This window comes from Mustela nivalis (genome assembly GCF_964662115.1).
Source record: "Mustela nivalis genome assembly, chromosome: 3".
Lineage (NCBI taxonomy): Eukaryota > Metazoa > Chordata > Mammalia > Carnivora > Mustelidae > Mustela > Mustela nivalis.
The window spans coordinates 56,073,577-56,090,528 of record NC_139022.1 but is presented as its reverse complement, the minus strand read 5'-3'; the positions used below and the strand labels follow the sequence as shown (position 1 = coordinate 56,090,528).

The window sequence follows — 16,952 nt, the reverse complement described above, 5'->3', positions numbered from 1 at the left end:
TATGATCCAGGTCTCCATGAAAATAATTTTAATAGGTTGATTAAGCTAAAAATTGGAAAAGATTACTTATAATTATTTTGAATGTTCTTAATTTAAATATGATATGATTAATAAAATATATGTAAATACAAATAAAATCATATTTTTATAAATATTTATATAAAGGATAAATAAATTCTCTGTAACCAGAAAAAGAAAAACATCCTACCAAAGTTTGGCTGGAGGTAGCATACAAGTATGAGGTGTAGAGATAGAACTACTTTTTTAGAATCAAGTAAAGAATCATAGGTTTAGGAATTACTGCTTCCTAACTTGAGGTTCTCAGGCATCCTGGAGTTCCGTGGAGTTCCAGTTCGCCTCTCTGCTAGTCTGAGGCAATGGCTGTTCTCATAGCAAGTCCTGAGAGAGTTCCCAGCAGGCCTGCTTACAACCTGAGAGCTGTAGTATAGAAATCGTGGGAGATAAGACACGAAAACATATCTCTCTAAAACCCATTTACAGTATAGCATGATTGTACTTTATATACTGGTGGACTGCTTTCTAAGACTATAGATGACAGTTTATTCTTAAAAGAACACCCTCGTGCCAAGAGCAGTTCAGTTTATAGACTTTTCAATTTCATAATTTTATAGTTTATAGCCTCTTTCAACTGACTATACTTCAGTTTCCACAACTAGCAACGTAGAACTGAGATAGTCATACAATAATCCACTAATAATAGATTCTACGGACAGGGGTCTTAATAATGATAACTTTTTTAATAAGTAAATATTTCTGTTTTAAATTTTTATTATTTGCAATATGTACATACATCCCAAACTTCTAAATTGTTTCATAACATTTATATAGATTTATCTTCTTTCTTTTATAGGCATTCTGTGGTAAAAAAGCAAAGTACTTAGCTGGGTAGTTCATTTTATACATACTTATAAAACCAATGAATGAGACTTACATACTGTGGGATTCAAGATTTTCCATTTTTTACAGACTTTTCTTCTTTCCTTTCTCATTTTGGGGAGCTGAGCATCTTCAGTTTTCACTGTCCTTTGAAAGCATAAAATTTGAAATTATTTTGCCCTCAGAATACTAACTTAACTCATTTGCTCACTTGATAACATAGTATCTTTCTCTGGTATCCAATAGTGCTCTCCTCTGAATACGTTGTGTTATCCTAATTATATCTTCCTTTCCTATTTAATTCTACCCCAACTATTTAAGTTCATTATTATATCCCATGTGAATGCTTAAACATGTGTTTTTTCTTATGTATAGACATTTAGGATGCAATTTATAAAGTCATATTCTGTTTAACTGATGATTTTTTGTATTCTAACTTTTCTTAGAGTAATAGAAATACGATTTTTGTGGGTTGACATATATTTATTATCATCAAATTTATAGCCATGCCTTATTGAGGGGGAGTAGGGTGAAGGGGAGATGGTTTGCCTCCATTACAATATCACCATAAACACTATGTTTAAATATTTTAAGATTGGATATGTACTCTATGGTCTTGTAGAAGATAAATTTAATTCTATAGTTTCATCGCAAAACAAATGGTTATTTTCCCTGTTGATGATGTCTTAACTGATAAAAAGTATTGGGAAAATTATTTGGGGGAGTTGCAGCCTCCTAATTTCCTCAGATCACCTCCATAGGCACCTGCCTGTGCTTAGAGCTATGCCAGATTCAATTGCTTTCCTTTTAGAGGATTAAACTGTGCAAAGAGGCAAAGAGAAATAGCTTCTCTCTGAAGCAATTGTTTTGGGTGTATTTAGGTAGACTCTGCCTTTGGATACCTCAGCAGAGCAGCTCAACTTTTATCTGTTTGACACAAAACTCAAATAAAATGGGGCTGTTTTGTGGCCAGTTTTGGCAAAAATTTATTTAAATTCTTCTTAACTTCTCTCTGTCCTCAAAATCCCCTATATCATGGTATGTGATGATTTCAAATGCTTTTCCTCTATAAACTCTCAAAATCTCAACTTTCTGAAAACTCTTTTTCCTTAGGCAACCTGTTTTATATGGAGTAATTGACACTATTTTGGTGTCTTCCAATTATCCTTTCTATTCTTTCCCCCAATAGGCACAATTAAGTTCCGATGGCTGACTAAGCAATAATCCTTTATTTTTGTTTTTTTATTTTTTTATTTTATTTATTTATTTTTAAAGATTTTATTTATTTATTTGACAGGCAGAGATCACAAGTAGGCAGAGAAGCAGTCAGAGAAAGAGGAGGAAGCAGGCTCCCTCTGAACAGAGAGCCCGATGTGGGCCTCGATCCCAGGACTCTGGGATCATGACCTGAGCCGAAGGCAGAGGCTTTAAGCCACTGAGCCACCCAGGTGCCCCGAATCCTTTCTTTTTAGAAGGCCAACATGGGGGTTGGTTTGGGGAGAGGATTACAAACACATAATTAATATTTTTCTTTTTTTTTTAAATTCCCATCTTAAACATATAAGGTTTTCTAATTTTAGAAGTGCTTCAAAAACGCTTGACTAGGTTATCGATTATTTCTCTGTGTAGTTTGAACAGCAAAATGTAGGGGGCTCCTCTGTGTTTAGTAGAGAGTACTCTGGGCTTTGACTCAGAAGGTCTGGGCTGTGTTCTGGCTCTGCTGCTTATTCACGGCAGGTCATGCAGTTTCTGTGAGGCTGTTTCCTTTGACTCTGAAGCAGAAATGTGACAAGTTTCACCTTCCAGAGTGGTTCTGAAGAAACAACTGAAAATGTGTGATAAATAGTTCCAGTCAAATGGCATCGATCATTCTTAACCTTATGTAGGTCAAGGTATCTACATATGTGTTAGATAGACACATTAGTACTGAGCAGTGCCTGACATGCGGAAAATATCCATCACATCAGAGCTGCAAGTGAAAGCTTAGGTAAAGCTAATCCAACCATCAACTCTTTTTGAGTGAGAATTTCTAAATGAAGTGTTCAAGATCATCCCATTCAAAAGTCTCATTTTGTTCGGGAAAAATGGGTACGCAGAGAGTCCCTGCTTCCTTTATCACTCTAACAGTGGTAAATTCAGGACTAGAACCCAGGCTATTAGGAATTGGGCTAACTCTCTCTCTGAGCAGACCAGCAGAGTATAGAGTCCTGAGATTGCTTCTGATCATACAGAGCAAATTTTATATATTTTTTGCACTTAGGGTCAGAAAGAGCATGACAACTTTGATCCAGGAAATTGAATATACTATTGAACATTGAATATGTATGTAGTATGTAGCACAGTGCCTGACACATCATGGGCACCCAATAAATATGTATGACTAAGTGAATTAGATAGACAGCTCAATCTGCATCTAATTATATTTTTAATAATGTACCCTCTTGTATTTCTAAACGGTCTTTCTTATTACTGTGTATTAATTTGTTGATTGTTAATAAAGGTCTATTTTTATCTGATTTTTTAAAAAAACATTTTATTTATTCACTTTGACAGACAGAGAGAGATCACAAGTGCAGAGAGGCAGGCAGAGAGAGAGAGAAGCAGGCTCCTGCTGAGCAGAGAGCCTGATGCTGGGCTCCATCCCAGGACCCTGAGATCATGACTGAGCCAAAGGCAGAGTCTCAACCCACTGAGCCAGCCAGATGCCCCAATAAAGGTCTATTTTAAAACAAATACACTGCTGATCTTTCTCCCCATTAATTATCTCTCTTGCTCTGTACTGCTGTAAGAGGTACCCAAATCAATGATAGTGCCTAGAAAAATTGTTCTAAGTCCCATGAGCAGTCTCTCATGTGTGCTACAAATTCTAGTTTACTTGTTTACTTAAACAGAAGCAAAGATTTCCCCCATTTACCTGCTAAACAGGGCGCAGCTACAGGGACATTGTCTTAACTGACCATGAGCAAAATGAGGAGTGGAAGAAGGTGTTCCTTAGCGTCCCAGTCTACTGTTTCTTTGTTTCTTGTGGGGGGCCCTCTTCTTCCTAGTCAAATCACTGTATTCTCTCCCCTGCCTCTTCTCTTCTTTCACAAAGAGCCTAATAAATTTATTCATAGAGACAGTGCTTGCTTAGGACACCATAAAGCCGGGGGCACCAAAGTTTTAAAAGATTAAAGAATTCAGCATTTTAAAAATTTCAGAGCAGTCATCACTGGGGAAATCAGAATATTGTTAGATTTCCTTCCACATGCTGTAGAATTTTTTAATTTCACATCAATATCACAATCGTTTCAAAGCTTTCCTACAGTGATTTAGTGGTATTTGCATACTGGGCATCTGGGTGGCTCATTTGATTAAGTGCCTGACTCTTGATTTCCACTCAGGTCATGATCTTGGGGTCATGAGTTTGAGCCTGGCCTTGGCTCCTCTGCTGGGCATGGAGCCTGCTTAAGATTCTCTCTCCCTCTCCCTGAGCTCCTCTGCCTGCCACGTGCACACAGGCAGACATGCAAGCTCCTTCTCAGGGAAGAAAAAAAAAAATTATTTTGCAGGGGTCCTGCATGGCTCAGTGGGTTAAGCATCTTGCCTTTGGCCCAGGTCAGGATCCCGGGTCCTGGGATCTAGCCGGGCATCAGGCCTCCTGCTCATCAGGGAGTCTGCTTCTCCTTCCCCTTGGCTACTCCCTCCTCCTCCTGCTTGTTCTCTCTCCCTCAAATAAATTTAAAAAAATTTTTTTGTATTTCCTATCTCTAAAACAAGTATTTCACACTTTCTCTTTTTTCCACCCTCTTAACCCTGCCCTTCTTCCCACTCTCCATGATGATATGGACATATGATCAGAGGAAATAGAAGCTGAGTGAAATTCTCTGTTTCCCAATACCAAAGCTGTGAACTTCTTTGTCTCATTTGTATCATATACAATTGAATCTTTCTTATTTGAAAGATGAAATGGTCCCTAGGACCATTGTCCTACAATTATTTTTCTCTTCTCACATAGTGTCAATTTCTGTCTTCTGTAGCATCAGTCTCATGTCAGAGTACAAACATACCATGACTACTCCCGTCTATTGTCACCTGGCTCTGTTCACCTCCACAGCACATCTTGAAGGCGTTATCTATTAAATTCCACTTTATCTCCTCACATCTCCAAACTCACTCCAGGAAGTCTGTTATGTGGCCATCCTACTGGGAGCACTCTTGCCTCAGTCACCAGGGACATCTATATTGCCAAAGCTTCTGGTCCCTTCCCTTTGGTTAGCTTTTTCACACTTTTAGCAGAATTGGAGACAATTGGTTATTCTGTTCTTCTTGACTCTATTTCTTTGCTTAGATTTCATGGCACCATGTTCTCCCAGTTCTTGTCTTGCCCCACTGACCATTCTTCGTAGATGCTTTTGCTCAGGATCTAGTCTCTGCCAACTTCAGTGCTCTTTTTGCCTCTTCATCACCTCTCTCCCTAGGAAATCTCAACCATTTTCATGGCTTTAAAACCATCTGTATGGATGACTCTAAGATTCATAATTCCACTCCGGACTTTTCCCCAAGTACAGTGAATCCTTCCAATCTCAGCCAACACCTTCAGCATTAGTCTAGTTCAAATCAAACACTGACATATCACCTTTGACTCTTCCTTTAACTCACTTTCCTCCTCAAAACCACTAGCCAGTTTGCCCTACACTATTTCTAAACTTCTTATCCTAATGTATCCATTTATTTTCTTCTCCTTACTACCACTCCAATCTAAACCTCCCCCCTTTTCTACCTATATGTGTGTATATCTATGTGTGTATATGTGTATATATATTAATCTAGATTTTAAAATATGCATATGTAACATATAAATATAACATATATAACTATACATATATAACATAAGTAATATATAAATGTGCATAAAATATACAAAATATGTAATGTATATATATACATGATAAATAGGTATATATTATATTATATATGTATATTTAAAAAATCTAGACTACTTCAATAACTTTCTGACTTTCTTCTATATTTATATATTATATGTAATATATAATAAAATATTTATTTAAAATAAATTTAATATATTTATATTTATTGATTGTTCATATAGCCAGAAGAATTTTTAAATATATAAATTAAATCATGTCATCCTCCTCCTGTTTAAAATTATCTAATGGCCTCTCATTCCACTTGGAAAAAAATTTAAGCACTTCAATGTTTTTTTTTTTTAACACATATGCATAAAGTCTAATTTTACTCACAAGTAAAATATATCATCATTAGACCTTAGGATGTACATTAAGGTATCCATTCCACTACAGATTCCCTAGATTTATGTTTTTCATAAGTGTTTATTTGTTCTGGTATTGTTCTGAAAAATTGATAATAAAGCTTAGAAAAGTTACCATCATTGCTGTTATATATCAGCTGAATCTTATCACATTTGAGACCTTTATGTTGTATTTTATAGATCTTTTATCTAACTGGGTTTTGACTCATTACTATAATTTACAGAAGAATGAGTAAAAATATAAACAGGAAATACTAACAATATCTTTCTGCTGCAGTATTAGATAGTGACACAATTGTCCTGAGAAAACTGGTAGATGGTAAAGATTTTTTCAAAGGTATTGTTAGAAAATTTTACTGGTGCCACTATTCTGACAAATTATTTAAAAATTCTCTATAGCATTGCTAAGCTGAAATGTTTTCCTTGGACCATTCAAAAGCAATGACCTGTTAGCAATAAGAAGAGAAAGAGTCATAAAAGGGTACATAATGATCACTATTACAATTCTAAAAGGAAACTAAATATGATATCAACGATACTTCAATTTAAAAAAAGAAAGGAAAGAAAAGAAAGAAATTTCAGAAGGTTAAATGTTAAACTTCCAGGGTAGTGTACTAGCTCTCTTTAATGTCTTTATTATCCATTGGCTCCAGTTTTCTGTAGAATTTGAAAGAAATCTTAGTGTATTTCTTATGGTTTTATGTCCTTGATTTTAGCACAAAGCCCATGTTCTCTGTACTAAATGTTTAAAGGAGATTCATACATGTAAAACACACCATGGAACGTTTAAGCTTAAAAATAGTCAAAGAAAAGAAAATTCTAAAGTTTCCATTTACTTTTGAAAGGGTACCAGCCCGTCTTCTGTCATTCCTGATTGTTAGTGGCATGGATTTTAAACTATATTCTTCTGGCCTTTATTTTTTAAAATTCCATAAGGTTAAGAAGACCAATATTGGAAAACGGCTCTTTCAGTAATGACCATATCATTATCATGATCAAGTTTGCACTCTGGTTCCATGGGGCTGCAAGGATGAAAGCGGACACACTTGGTCGCTGCGTAATAATTCTTAATGAATAGTTTTCTAGTGTCTTGAAACTCAGCAGCTTTAGCTAAGATCACTTAAGGCGGTCTCGGTACTATTTCAAGTTGTCTTTTATGCCTTTACTTCTTCCCCGTGTTGGAAACAGTAAAGTGTAAATGCGTTTCTACTTATGTCTATATACGTTCACCTGGATAAAACACTGGAATCCGTTAGGTTATCATTTTAAAATAGAAACGTCCAGCGAAACCAGCTTTTCCTTTCCCCAAGCACACAATAAGTTGTTGAGGCTCGTAGGTAGTATCCATATTCTTGGTGATCACTGGACATCATGTGTAATGGTTGTGAGTCCAATAGACATAAAAGAGCCTCAGTACTAAAATTATTATCCTGAAACATAAGGTTTGTTGGAATGCCCTCACCTTTTTTGACCCATAATTGATCAAACAGAACTTAGAGGTTGAGGGTAATGCTTGGAGAGCGAGAGGCATGCCCTGTATACGTGAAATGAGAATCTGCAGAAACGACATGAAATGCAGATAGAGAAGAGCATTGTGCAGTGTGGAATTTATTATTGTTCATGTTACTGTGACTAATGTTTTAAAAATTGGGTAAGGAAAAATTTGTATTAGTGAACCAAAAGGAAATTGAGCTCAGTATTCATTAATGAAGTTTGATAAATTAAGTAATACCAGTCAAGGCAGGAAAGGAGGAACAAAAAATGAAAGTTACTTATACACCTGAGAATGTCTGCTGTTTGTTTCAGGATAGATGGGTGTGAGATCACCTACCCAACTCCCTCCTGTCTCATCAGAGGAAACGGAGAGGCAGCAAATGGCCCAGGGAAATGTAGCCCTGAGAGCCTGCCTCACTTCCTCTTCCACCATGGCAAGACTCTGAAAGTGAAGAATTTTTTAACCTAAGATTTTTCAAAGATGTTTATGGCTATACAGTGTTAAACGTAGAGGATCTTTCTCGTTTGCTTCAGAAACTACCCCTTTTTTCTCTCAATTTATTATAAAATGAAAGGAGTTAAACTATAGTTGGGAAAACCCAGTGTACGTCCCACAGAGGTAGCTTTCCTGCAGAGATGCTCTGGGCTCAAGGTCCTGAGCTGGACTTAATGTGGAAATGTAAATATAATGTAAACTTCAAGGAGTTCATGGTGTAGCCCAGGGAGTCTCCAACTTGAGAGTGCTCAGAATGTCACTGAACACCTTGCTAAAAATGTAGATTTGGGGCTTCACTTTAGAGATTCACAATCTGGGGCAGGACAGAGGAATATGCATTTTTAGTAAGTATTCACTCTCCTACTCCCTTGCAAGCAAGTGATTCTGATTCAGAACCCCCCACCCCCCAAGCAGATCTAACTGGGTAGGTGGGTTGGGTTCTCATCCAGGAAATCTTTAACCGCCTTAAGAGTTTAGAGTAGGGCAGTCCTGAGGAAACTTGCAACGAATTCAGTTTCACTTCATGCCACCTCATTCTCTTCCTCTCCCAACTGGTATGCAATAAGGTTTACATTTTTTATTGTTTTGGTTTAAGCTCAGATTGTTTTTCTTTCTCTATCAGCAAGCTTCTAGGGAGAAAACTCCTTGAGACATCACTTGGTTTTTGTTTTTGTTTTTTGTTTTTTTTCTCCACCCCATTGTAAAGAAGCTCTGCTAAAGTTGTGTCCTAAATCAATCTTAGGTATTAACTCTCCAATATCCTTCTTTTATCTTGTGCTAATCATAATTTGTGATAAAAATCTAGCATGTCAGATTAGCAGGCCAGAGCCTCTGGAGTAAGAAGATGGCACATATTTTTGATTGCTTATCTCCCATGTTCACATTTGACTTCTCAGAGTTAAAAGGTTCCTATATTTTGGGATTGACTTTGTTTATAAGAGCCAAAATGGTTGGCAGGTACATGGGGCATTACAGTGTAGTGGAAGTATTCAGACAGGGGGTACTTGGTAGAGTGAATGAGGTACCCAGACCTTGATCTTCCTATTTATAGTGGTGCATCCATCAGCTCATTTCCTGAGAATATTTGTTGGGCATGGCTCTTTATGAAGCACCTCTTGTGAGACTAGTCTCCTCTGAACCAGACTTCTGGCTGCTCCACAGTCAACCTGACTTGAGCCAACAGAGCTTTAGAGGAAATTTAATTTGGGGCCCTGCAAAAGTGGATAGAATGCCCCAGGGTATACAGCCATTGATTAACCCAGTCTCCTGAGAAATCATTAGGGTTGTAGGCTGAAATGCAGGATCCATAAGGACACAGAACTTGTCTATCTTATACTTTGATGTGTATCTATTTTACATATGTGGAAAAACACAGTAGTTAGTAAGCATTTTAGGGTGGATGAATGAGTAAACCTTGCTCTAATGTTTCCCAACTTCAGTCATTTGTATACTACCTTCATGATTCTGACTATTCCCTTGAAATATCCATGCTATTTGCTTAATAGTTTCTTGATTCATTAAAATTTTACTTTAGCTTCACGTTAGGTAATAATGTATGTGAAATTCTGGGTTGTAGCTATTGCACATTAAAACAAAAACAATAACTAATAAAAAAAGAAAATGTCTTTATGTTGTACCACCCCAAACCATTTTATATACCAGCAGTGGTATGTTGCCTCTTGCTTGAGAAGATAAAGTCATATGCTGTGTGCTGTTATCATGACATTATAAGACTAGAAATCTGTTTTGTATTTTGCCTTGCTTCATTTCCTTTTTGGCTTTGGGATGATTATTAGACTACAAGTTTTGCTAATCCCATGTGCAGAACGATGCATGAATTAAATATCATTGTATGAAGAGGAATCACCCTATTCAACTACAATTACAACCTGAGCTACTCTAAATTTTTTTTCAATTGCTAGGTCTGAGAAGTCTGTAATTATGGTTTTCCCCTACTCTGACCTTGACCAGCACAGGGACCTGCAGACTCTATCTTGAGAATCCCATTTCCATTCTCTCAGTCCTAAGTGACAATTTACATTATTCCTTTTCCACTAATTATACTGTCTGCAACTAGATGAGAGTGACAACTTTATTGCAACATTTATATATTTCAAATAATAACAAGTTTACTAAACAGGTGTATTTCTATTAGACGAACAAAGAGGAAAAATAAAGCACATATGTGCACTTAAATATGTCATTAGATGCTTTGAAAAATTGGCCAAGAATAGGCACAAAAGGATAATTGAATAGATCTCAGGGACTACTTTTTTCCTGCTCAAGACTTTCCCTACCTATTAATTAAATGAAGAATGCCTTTGAGTTTTCTAAAGAGGAATGCTGTCTCCTTTTTCACTTACGGAAGTGGAGCCACACTACTTCACTAGGTTACAGAAGAGCTATGCTTCTCTGAAGACTTAATAATTGCTGAAATACCAACTCTTGATGGGTTTAAATAACATCCTCTTAATTTTGAAGCATTCAACCTTAAACCTCAGTTTGAAGTAGTGATTGAATATACTGTGTCTTGATCTTCATATAGAAACCTCTGTGTGTAATTTCCCCCAAACATGAAATCCCTGTGATTCTTTCAATGAGATGTCTTATCCCTCAGGGGCAGATCTCATCAGTTCTGCTGACAACAGAGTTTTTGATAGCTCAAAACAGAAAATGTGTAACATCTTTATCCCTTTTCAGCAGAACCCAGGAAAACCAATATATAACCACACTGCCAAGTTCTAAACAGTGAGAAAAAGCTGAAGTCAACATTTAAACACTCAAAATAGTTTTTCCTACCCCCAAGCAAACCTGTACTTTGCTCGTATTAGCCTAAAAAATGGCCATAGGTTAATTTCTACTTCTTCCAGTCACTCAGAAGGAAGTAATGAATATATTCTATATATTGTATATATCTATATATATATTTATAAATGCATATACAAATTCAGAAAGAAGCAATGAGTATATTCAGTGGAAATGTTATCATCATCAGCTATTTATTAAGAGCTAGCTTTTTATTTCTATTAGGTATTTTGGGCATTTTTATTTTTTATTTATTTTTATTTTATTGGGCATTTTTATTTCATTTTATTAGGCATCACGGTTTAGAGTTCATAATTCAAGATACCTTGAATTGCCTTAAAATTAAAATTATTTGTGTTACCTCTGAAAGAAGTAATTTGGTGAGACTCTTAATGTTAACAAGACATAAGGTCTACAAAGATGCTTCAATGAAAAAACTTAGAGACATCATCTTCAGTAATTTCAGAAATCACGTTTTTAAAAAATTTCTATGCTCATTTTACTAATTCTCTAAACAAATTTTCATAGCTTAACCCATTCTAATGCATGTTTTTGAAAGCAACAAAAAGGCATTTCTTTTAAATGTTTTATGTTTGATATTTTCTGCTGACCTTTCTCTTATATAACTGAGGCTACCAACTATGCTCTAGTTTGCCCACTGTCATAAAAATGTGTGTCAATTGCAGTCTGGCCAATGATGAGGGAATGAGAAATTATGCTTAGAATTAATCTGCCAGGGTAATTTAATCGCTTTATGATTAGGTTTATATTGGGCAGATAATCAGGGCTAACATTCCATCCCATCCCTCAAGTTCATGGAGCTCTGGGCAGTTACATGAGATAAGAACAACGGATCAGTGTATTTTGTGTAAGGAGCATACATCTTCACAAGTCAGTACACTCAGAATTTTCATTCTGCTTTTTACAAAAATAATCAGGAACCAGTCTATGAAAGAGCCATCATAACTGAGAGAGTTGAGAATTGGACCCATCACAGTTGAATTCCTGGTGTGTCATTTTAAAGACCTTTTTGAAAACCTGGCTATTGAATAATTTTTTTCCCCTGAAGGCACCCAGGCTCTTCATTAAGCATCCTGATTGTAATTTCGTCACATGGGTACTACAGATTTCTCTGAGAAGTTAAATTACTGCACCCGGAATTTTTTTAAAAAAGGGAATTACTAGAACTGAGAGTATATCTGGGAAAACCAAAAGTAGACAATAGAGATCTATTTTTCAGTTTACTTTCCAAATGAAGGGTTTTAGGATACTTATTCAACACTGGTGCAATCTGACACTAGAAAAAATCACTAATGTTTAAATGCTGGGATAAGAAAAGAAGGCTAAAAATAATTTAGTATTTAAGTTCTAAGTGAGATTAAGAAAGGTAAGAAGGACTGGCTGAACTCTTAATGGTGAGAGAAATCTTTGTAAATTTATATTGACATCAGAATCTTGGAAGATGTCATTTAAAGATCAACTGATTGTGAAATTACAAATATGTTATTTTGCAAACTTTGATTTGGTATTATTTATACAAAAGATATCAGCCAGAATATTTTGCTAATGAAATTGGTCCAAATCTCATAGTAACTGCAGTTGTTTATAGGAAAAACATTATTCCCTAATGTCTTCTTTCTGGAGATCAGATCACAATGCTTTGGGTGATCAATACATTTCAAAAAATTAAATATAAACTTTTATATAGGTAAAATTACTTTCATATAGTATAAAATTAAGGAAGAAAAATTCTATTAACTAAATCAGATGAGAAAATCATTTTGGTGATTAGTAAATTTAATGCTGCAATGGAAACAAAGCAGAATTATAGAAATTCAAAACAGGGGCTATTGCTTTGAAATGAAACTGACCTTCCATGAATTCAGAATGAATTTCAATTATGCTTAGAAGCCTAGCTTGTCAGTTGCATTTTCCTTGCTTTCCAAATGCACAATTTATTTCAAATAACCAAATTAGGATATGGATGGTAGCTATTCAAATGTGCATATGATGTCTTTCTTAGCATAAATAAAAGAGGCCTAAACACACTGACTATTTAGAATTTTTTTTTTTCTCCCATCCATCCTTTTTCTGTATCCATCCTATTTGGTAACACAGCAAGTTACAAACAGCTGTTGGATTTTTTTTTGTGACTGGAAAGAAATGAGTTGTTAAATTGTCTTCATATATAACATTCAAATAATTTCCCTTTTGCTATTATCCTTTGCTAAGCAACGAATCTAGGACAGAGGGGATTAAAATAGAGGATACTTCATTCAAAACAGCAAAAGAAAAAAAAGAGAAAGTAAAAAGAACATTTAATCAACTCACCTGGGTAAAGCCTTCATAATTCCTCAGCTCTGAAGGAGACATAGATAAAACCCAAAGATGTATTTTGAAAAACAAGAAAAGGAAGTAAAGATTTGAATACTTCTTCTTGTTCTACTTGGGATTTATCTGGGTTGTCTAAATCCAAAATCTGATTAGCATACTTAATCTTATGGAGTGTCAGGAATGATCTACCATCCTTTAATCAGTCTATTATTATCTGTCCTAACCATTCCTTTCAGTCTGTTGGGTTTTCAAACATACCTTTAATGAAAAATGATGTACTGTGTGCTTTTGTGGCCTAGGAATTTCGATAGGGGTACTTCAAGACACAGATGATGTTCATGTGGTGTAAATGGAGTGGAAGAACTCCCACCCATCCCAACCCCCCCCAAAAGGAGTTTGATCTAGTTTGGTTCTTGACACTGGTGGGGTTAATTATAAGGTAACTCATTTATCTTTGTGTGAAAGATACAGGGGCAGAAACAGTATGGTGTATGGTATGGGATGTATGGTGTGGCAGAGGTTGTAGATCTTGATGAGGAAGATTTAAATTTGAGTCACATTTCCATATCCTATATTGATTTTGAGGGTCATTTGACTTTTCTTAGGATCAATGTGCTCATCTATAAAACTGGGATAAATAATATAGGCTCTTATTTAGAATTTTTGAAATCCAATGAAATATGTAAATGAAATTAGTTTAGAAGTAGAGTTTAGAATCTTTAAATAAATGAGACATTTCTATTAAAGTAGTAGCAAATGACATGGCTCATAATTATATAGGTGATTCTTATTAATGTCGAATAAAAACTTGGAAGGTTTGTCTGTAGCTTTTTTGCAAACACATAAATTATGATATATATGAGGCTGGAAGGAAGGGAAGTGATCAGAGTTCAAACTGCAGAGGTAAGTTGCTATATTAAGAAATTTGGACTTGATCTTTTGTCCAAAGGAGAGTCTTTCTGAAGAATTTAGCAAGATCTCTTTGGTTGCATTGTGAAGAAGGAATTGTGAGTGAAACCTGAAGGGGACCAATTTAAGAACCTGATGCAGAAACCAGATGAGTAGCCTGAGTTCAGATGGTGGCAATGGACAGAGAGACAAGAAGTGTTAAGATCCAATACATATTAAGAAGTAGATGGAAGGAAAGAGAAGATAATGAGACTCAAGAACTTAAAAGAAATAGGATATGAAGGAATGAAGTAGACAATAATACCCAAAAGTTCCGTATTAGAAATTGCAAGATTATTAAACAGAAATGTACTTGGGATAGAAGATATTTTAATTGTACACATGTAGTATTTGGGAGGCAGTGAAATGTCCCAGCAGGTATCCTAATAGATAGGTGGAGATAGAAATCTGATAATTAAGCAAGTAGTGAAGGTCTTACAGAAATGTCCAGAGTAACAAGAATATAAGGTCCAACCTGAAAAATGACCAAAATTGAAGGAACTAAAAGAGAAATTTGAAACAGAAGTTCTCAGTACAGCATTATTAAGAAAATTCTGTGAGGTAGCTCTGATAAGTGGAAAGATGAAAGGATTTGAAGTGAAATACTTGGGTTCAAATTTTGGCTCTCCAATTTATTCACAATGTGACTTTGAAAAAGTTAACCCCACTTAGCCAACTGTAAAATGGGGATAATGATATTGATATTCATTTCACAGGGTTAAGGATAAAAAGAAATAATAATTGTCCAGATTTATATATAAAGTCCTATATAAATATTATTAGGATTATGAGAATAAGCTAATCAAAGTGTTACATTTTCTTAGGAGTCTGTTGTAAAGATCCATAAGTAGTACTGAGAAATATGCTGGGAGAAAAAAGGCAACAAATACTTTTCACAAAGTTCAGAAATCTGGATTTGAATTAAACTTACAACTTATTAGTGTTAATGTTAGATATACTGACCAAGGAAAATATACATACCCCCTTCATGGTGTAAAAACCAAACAATGCATTCTATGTGATCATCTTAATAGAATGATGATAAATCATTAAAGAATACTAGGATTTATTATCATATAGAATATTATAATTTATCATCATAATAAAATGAAAAATCCTTATTATTCATGAGGATGTATGAAATCGCTGGAAACTAAAGAAAAAGATCAGTATGACAAACCCAGTAATATGTGTAAAATGAGAATATTTTTCTGAACTAATTATTATTAGACATCTGTACAGCAATAAAACTTTGACGTCCACACTGACACGTGCCTATTTTCTTTTCATCCTTGACAGTGCCTCCCAGAACACGCAGAGTTCCTACTGGCTACCACTCATGGCGACATTCCCAGTAAAGAGCTCACTACAATGCAGAGCAGATTATGTCAGGACCAAGGCAGCCTCTGAGGTTTGAATTTGTACATGTTATTTGGAGTTCCAAATCCTCCAAACTGGCATTAGAGTACTCAAACTTGTTTCATAAACACAAGTAAATCCAGCAAAATAACTCTTAGCAGCAAAGCCATTGGATAAATGGCATTTTAAATTGTTTTTAGCTCCACTGATAGAGATAACTTCAGCTTACTGCTACCTGAAAGCAGTATAAATATTTATAAGGTACTCTACTGAGGTGTTCAAAACATCACACTGCTCCAATAGACTACAATTTCAGGGGACAGTAAAATGGACAGGATGAAAAGTAAAAAAACCAAACCAAAGCCAAAAAAAAAAAAAAAAAAAAAAAGCAAACAAACACTTCAGACAACATCATCTGTCCATTTACACTGGCTGTTCTAAAATAGATACAAGTACTATTTTCAATTTCTGCTTCTGGGTGGAACTTTTACATCACTAAAAATGAAACCACCTCACAAGTTAAGTGGTTAGAATGTTCTTAATCCATTAGGGATGAGACAGTTGGTCTGGTAGAGTTTCCATGAGCCTAAGACTGGAAAGGCTGGATATATTTTTTTTGCTCCTTATGCTGTATTTTGTCTGTCTCTTATAGACTTCTAGTTAGAAAGAAAAAGTTTCCATTAGCAGAAAGTCTTCTTTTTAAACTTAAAATCGGTTTTAAAACTTCACAGCTGCTCCGACTATTCTGTACAGCATCATTACAATGGGAATTGTGAAAAGAAATACCCATTGTCCAATGCTGGACTATGTGTTGTATGTGTAGCAATAAAAGAGAAACATAGTATTGAAAGAATAGAGAAAAGTTGAAAGTGCTATTTCCACCAGTAAGTACAATTATATGTAGATATCCTTCAATAAAAACAGGATGAGGAATTTGCCTGTTAGCCCAATTAACATAACCAAATGTTCTTTTTATAGTTGAAAAAATGTTTCCCAAACAATAAAAGAACTCAGGCTTCTGATTACCCATTTTTCCTATGCCATCTTTATTACTTGAATAACTTTCCTTTTGACAATTCTACTTTGGGCAAATAAAATGAACCATTTGAAAATCTATTGTAGATGATAATAAACTGTGCTTGCTCTTACAGAAGCTGTTCTGAATTCTACCTGAGTGTCCTGGGAAGAAAAAGGACAAGGCTTAGTGTAGGGGGAAAAATCATTTTCAGTATTGAGTTTATTTTCACAAAGAAACTCCTTTCCATTTCTCTTCTGACTGGTAAGGCTTTTTGAAGATGCAGGCTCTGGTGACATTATCCTTCTCTCCTTGAAATATATACCCTCTGT

At 35.3% G+C, this 16,952-nt stretch overlaps 2 protein-coding genes across 2 annotated transcripts in view; one reads left to right on the top strand and one right to left on the bottom strand.

The window, feature by feature from the left end:
• LOC309860922 (uncharacterized protein) overlaps positions 1–1,033 on the bottom strand; it is a 112,711-nt gene extending 111,678 nt beyond the window's left edge. Inside the window, exon 1 of the mRNA XM_082723357.1 lies at positions 953–1,033. Within this exon, the coding sequence (XP_082579483.1) occupies positions 953–1,010 (58 nt within the window). The 5' untranslated portion in view covers positions 1,011–1,033. The remainder of the gene's footprint in view (positions 1–952) is intronic.
• LOC309861173 (uncharacterized protein) overlaps positions 1–16,952 on the top strand; it is a 734,084-nt gene that overhangs the window by 224,754 nt on the left and 492,378 nt on the right. The window lies entirely within an intron of this gene.